At 49.5% G+C, this 6000-nt stretch overlaps 2 protein-coding genes across 2 annotated transcripts; one reads left to right on the forward strand and one right to left on the reverse strand.

Moving 5' to 3' along the window:
* Positions 1 to 470: 470 nt before the first annotated feature.
* On the forward strand, positions 471 to 908 carry CTAM01_03415 (uncharacterized protein; the record flags this gene model as incomplete). Its single annotated transcript, XM_060519451.1, has 1 exon — positions 471 to 908. A coding segment is annotated over one exon (438 nt), but the record flags the coding sequence as incomplete, so codon positions are not given.
* A 2098-nt stretch (positions 909 to 3006) lies between these two features.
* On the reverse strand, positions 3007 to 3507 carry CTAM01_03416 (uncharacterized protein; the record flags this gene model as incomplete). Its single annotated transcript, XM_060519452.1, has 1 exon — positions 3007 to 3507. One exon carries the CDS (start codon positions 3505 to 3507, stop codon positions 3007 to 3009), a length of 501 nt encoding a protein of 166 aa, XP_060385658.1.
* Positions 3508 to 6000: the final 2493 nt, after the last annotated feature.

A 6000-nucleotide genomic window follows, 5' to 3' on the forward strand; every position in this document is an offset into this window, starting at 1 on the left:
GCAGACACCGGTTCGGTTGTGGCTTCTTTTGAGGCGTTGGGGGGGTCATTTTGCGACGACACTCGATCGTTTTTCGTCCTTGCAACAACTCTCTGTCCCTTCTCCCTTTGAGTGACGATTGTATTGGTATACGAAGGACAGTCTGGACAACTGCGTACAGTGCGATTGATGAACTTGCGAATTGCTGGCTGGCTGGGGCCGATCTGCCCTCTTTTTGCGTGCTCGGGGTCATGAAATAGTCATGTAATACGGGGAAGGCCAAGCCCGCCGGTCGCAGATTGGCAACCATTGGCGACCATTAGCAACCGCTGATCCAAAGTTGCGATATGACTGGGAAAGTAATAAGACAGATAAGCTTTGCGCAAGCAGAAAAAAATCTCTTCAAACTCTCCCACGCTAAGAAAGTAGAATGGGATTGGTTCTCTTTTCTCTATGCGAGCGACAGAGAGCTGCTGTTATAGTAGTAGCAATGCGACTCATCTTGCAACTATTGTCTACTTACCTTGGTTGCGTCCAATTGCTGGACGAAACATCAAGCAAAGCACAGCCGACCTGTTCATCCGTTCTTTGTTTCCTTCTCTTCCTGTCATGAATCATTTCCTCTTTTTCCCTCGTGGCATCCCTATTTTAGAGCGTTTCCATTTTATGCGTTTCGTTTTGTTTCTTTCATGCCCGACGCGTTTCGAGTTTCATTGATATTGCGGGGTGGGTTGGGTTGTAGACGGAAGGGATGGCATGGCATGGCATGTCACAGAACCTGCTACTCCGTACTTCGTACACAGTGCCTGCGGCATTGTCCTTCTCCGTCCAAGCTCCCATTGAAAGGTCAGACCAAAGATAAAGTAGGGATGAAAACTTTTTCGGACTTTGAGGCAGAAATGAAATGTCTGCGCTATGGTTTTCTATGAAATACCCGACGGGCAGGAAGATTGGAGAAGTTTTGATATGGGGTTTGGAATATACTTCTCCTCCAATGGAACGTCCCATGTGGCATGTGTCAGTGGTTTAGAATCCGACTGGCCGGACTAGCAAAACTGTACAGGTTTTTTCTTTACGGTGACGTTTATTGAGATCGGGTCGATTCACACGTGCGGCTGCGTACTTGAACTCTCGGGTTTGGTGGGTCTTTGAAATGGCACGTGAGCGCATTGAATGGCAGCAGACTCCTGCCGGTATTGCTGCTACTTTTCGATCAACCTTGTGCTTCTTCCCCGACTGATGATTGTGCCTTGTAGGGTGAGTGGTGGTACTGAAGGTTCAAGTGAGGATATCGTCAGATATCAGGGCGCTCCGAGCAGACGGGATCGCAGTCTTGAGCCGGGGATTCTGTCGTCCGATACTTGAGAGAGAATTTCGTTGTCGGTTGGGTCGTAGTTGTACCTCTGTCATCTCAGTCAGCCCGACAATGCAATGCATAATGAGGTTTGCTGGCTGACTAGCTCATGGAGATTCGGATGGTTGAGGCTGTGGTTGTAAGCCTTTATTAGGAGGAGCTATCAAGGCTCTCAGGTATCCCATACTTTCTTTCTCAGATTCGCGAATGCGAGAATCTCCGGGAGCGAGGCTACAAGGGGGTTTGGACTTTTGACTTTTGATTTTTGACTTTGTGGCTCTGGCGAGGCCGAAGACTTTTGCGGCTGTGCTTGTGTGCGTGTAAGTCAGTTCTTGGGCTGCCAGGCAAGGTATCAAGTGAGATGAGGCGAGATGAGCCAGCATCACGTTCAAAACTGATAACTGTTGGAGCATTGGAAAGGGGTGGTTTGTCGTGTTTGACGAACTAGAGAGGATGGAAATGCCATCTTGCTCTCGTCTTGCCGGGCATGTCAGAGAGGACGGGGTCTATGGTCATTGGCTTGTAATCGTACCTACTCGGCTATTTAGCTCCCTTCTCTTCAAATACGATTGAATGTTGTGAGGACAAGTCTGAGTCTTTGAATTTTTTCGGCGAGGGTTCGCCTTTCGATAAGAGATGGGCTTTGCCTATGATTGTTCTGGTTGAGAGTGTGAAACCCGGATTGGCATACATGAACTGGACTTCAGCGCTCCGTATTGCTGGAGATGTGTTGATCTAATCATTCTCACATCTTCTACGACTGCCTTCTCTGACACTCTATGACCTTGAACTTATTCACAGGCTCCATTTTCTAATCGGCGTTGATAGGGGTTTCTTTATTTGGAAACCGCAACAACGAGATTCAGAACCCGGCATCGATAAACGCCTTGTTTTGCATAAATATTGAAGACCAGACTATGGAGAGCGCCGCAAGAGGACTATACCATACGGAACCTTTTATGAGTCAATGACGATGGAGTCTGACTGGTCATAGGCAATGGAAGAAAGATGCTCTTGAGGAGACTCGCTTGGTCTTTCGGGTCGACGTTAAAAGGAGGCATATTGTTAGTCTGCCTACCCTCAAGATAAGGTGTGGATCGTACTCGTTCACGAAAGCTGTGGGAGACCTACAAGCTTCCTCTAGGAAGCAGATGTTTTTTGAGATCATCATATCTTTGATTCTCCGCAAGGCTCGTTGGTATGGCTTCAAACAAGCCACAGATGTCAATACCTCTGACTCATCGGCCCCTGCCTTTCTGACCTACTGAAATCATCACTGCCATCGACAGTAAACATTGACAATGAGAAGACGCTCGCCACAGATGATTCATCTCATGCCTCCTTTCCATTTGAGAGTGACGACTATTAGCTTGAGTTCTAGTATCCTGAGGAGGGGCTAGATGGGAGGTTGCACAGGATAATCAATAACACGGAAAGATATGACGAGGCTCTCTTGATGAGAAACCTCATCAAGTAGCCCGCTACAAGTAGGAAATCACAAGTCGAAGAGAAGCCATGAAGAGAGCAGTCCACAAACCCGCTCAGGGAATTCCAACATCAACCTCCCATCCCCAATTGTCGTAATATCTGACTGATAGCGTCACCACCTCCTCCCCAAGTTATCTCATCGTATGGCGTAAGCCTTTCCAGATTCTTGTCTCCAAGCACAACCCTCAAGCCGTCCCAGTCGCAGTCGGACGCTGCTTCTTATAAGGAAACGGCAACTCAGGCAGGTCGTCATACATGTACAGGCCCTCGTTGCAATTCGACTTGCCCCAGATGTTCCCCGTGCTCTCGTACCACGCCGAGTCGACCGCGAGGGCCGGGCAGGTCGCGAAGACGTCGAAGCTCCAGTAGAGCCTCTTCTCCTGGATCGACTTGTCGCCGCGGTCCTCGCAGACGGGCTTGCTGGGCAGCGCGCACGCGAGGTCGGTGCGCTTGAGGTTGTGCCAGAGGCGGTGGCAGACGGCGCCGACGTCCTCATCGACGAGGGCCGTCAGCTTGAAGGGGGTGACAAAGGTGTTGCCGTGGCCGCGCTTGCAGGCGACCTGCTGCCACATGTGTTGTCTCTCGCGCGGCATGTTCATGGGGCCCTTGCCGCCTGGTTTGATGGCCGAGACGAGGGTTGCTGTCGTGGCGAGGAAGAGGAGGAGGAGGGTGATTGGGGACTTCATGGTTCTTGGAGAAGGGTTTGGGCGAAGCTAAGGTTGAGTTGATGAGATTTGTACCCGTTTGATTATTGTGAGAGAGAAGGATGTAGATAATGTCCGTCTAAGATTGTAAAGATGGAACGAGTGGGCGCGTTATTTGCTGAAAAAGAGGAGTCTCTGTGCCCTTCAGCTCTGATGCAAGTGCCAGAAGAACTTCGAAAACGTCGAGGATGGCTAGGCGGCTGAACTTGGTGTTGCTTTTCGTTAGACGACCAAGAACGAGAAAAGGTTTTCAGTTAGCTAGCCAGTTGCCTGACTGATATATAATAAGCCGCCTTTACAGAAGGCGAGAGAGGCTCAGGGAGAACTGGGGAATGGGTCCGGAGAAAGCTCATGCTTCTCTAGAGACATCTACCTTGGTGACTTCATGCACAAGAGAAGTCTGGGACATACTATTGAACAATAGAATATAGTATGTATCTGTGAATGCCGACGCCTCCCTGACGGGGACTATTTTATGCAATGACCAAACTTTTCAAAAATTACACGCCAAATTCTTGCCCATGATGGCTTCGAATCCCCCAAGTACCAACAGGGTGGTCTGCGTTCCAATATTCACTATATAGAATGGAATAGACTTCGTAGGAGGAGAAGAAATAAGATATCGAGGACCCTGAGTGACTAACGCGAAAAGGGCCCAATTAACATTGAGCGGCTGTCAATATATCAAATGATTTTCCGCAACCGCGGCCCAGCCATGCATAGCCTCCATCCGCCGATGACGCCTCCTTTGAAACTCAGTGCTGCCATATTTTGGGGCACCGTTGTACTGGCTTATTGTTCAATTATCCTGCCATTCACTATCCCATTCCGTTCCCGTACCAGTAGCGTGCTCCTTCTCAGCTCATCTAACAACAAACGATTGACGTTGGGTTATCTGTCCAGGAGAGTCAAGGGGAGTATTTATATCTTCTGTCTAGCTTCTAAACCGTAGATATTTAATGTGAATGTTTGCCTTCATCCGTACATGCCGCCGTATGAATGTCCCGTAGACAGACGGTATCCTCACCCATCAGGGTCTACTGCCTTCCCCGACGTTCGAAACTTTACGCGGTTCAAAATTTGGACTTACATGTTCCTCATTCCGTTGCTTAGCTAAAATCGCTCATCCATGTTCCTTCTTCGCGCGCAGATTTCAGCCCGAGGAGCTTCGTACATCTGCGGCCATAGAATAATTCGTACCACATCGTCTCGAGGCTGCAGAAGGCCTCCACTGGCCGGCTCCCCTTTCCAAATCTATGCTCCGCCCTGGTACATGAGACCAGAAAAGCTTATTACCCGCTCGACAGGAACCTGACACTCTAGACTATGCATATATCATGCATGGTTCCACCTTTCCAGACAACCTCATTCAGATGTTGATGGTAGATGGCCGGCATGGAGGGCTGAAGGCAAACCATAAAACACACCTCCCTTAGTCGACCTCCATCCGCAGTTCAACGTACGATGTCGGGCCTCGTGCAAGCCGAGAGGCTTGTCAACCCACTGGCACATGGTGTTTACACCAACACGAAGAGAAACCCAAGGGAAAATATGAATGGTACACCGTTAACGAATTCCCGTAATCTAGATCACATAGCGAAGTCGAATGATTACACCGTTGATCATTTCATAAGGTAAGTAAGGCAAGAAAGAGGTCAAACGTAGGAAACCCACAAAAAGATCCATCTGTGAGAGAAAGCCAGACAAACCCTCCTCCCCAGTAAGCTAGAGCAACTCGATCAATAGAAAGTGAGCGTGATATGAGAAAGACCTGTATAAGCATATACCGTCACAACCAGCTGTCACTCATCTTCGCTCTCCCTAGAAGTAGCTCCCTGAAGGCTCTCTTACCTCCCCAGACACCCGCTTATCGTGGTAGGTCCATTGATAGAACGAAATGTTGTCAATGCAACGAAAAGAGCGGGGAGAATACGTTCCACAAATACCACATCACCGGCGCCGACGATGCGTTTCAGCGGATGTGGACTCCGTCAAAGTCGCAGCCCGCGCGGGTAAACAAGCTTCCACCCGGACCCGCATCCGAACTCCTTGCGCTCGGCCGGTCCGGGAGCCAGGCAACCTCATTCCAGGGCCTCGAGCGGACTTTGTTCCGTACTGTAAGTGTGGTGGTGTACCTGTCTTCACTCCCAATCCACTTGTAACAAAATATCACGAACAGCAGAGACAACAAAGTCCACGAATCTTTTATATATGGTTCTGAGGGCGCAAAATGCAGCCCATAACGAGTAGTCTCTAAGATAAGCATAAAGCCAGATGAAGAACAGATACAGACGCTGAGCCCCGGGGATGTCACTCGCACGGGGCCACGGCGGGATTCATCCGTGCTGCTGGTAAGGTAAGCTACAACAGCTCCCCCACACGGAGTCCGCCTTTGACCAGGTTAGCTAGCCAGCCCCATCCTCAGTCCAACGACCATTCCAGGTATTGGTCTATATTCCCCCATGTAACGCCATC

This window comes from Colletotrichum tamarilloi (assembly GCF_030869305.1).
Source record: "Colletotrichum tamarilloi strain Tom-12 chromosome Unknown Scaffold_8.1, whole genome shotgun sequence".
NCBI lineage: Eukaryota > Fungi > Ascomycota > Sordariomycetes > Glomerellales > Glomerellaceae > Colletotrichum > Colletotrichum tamarilloi.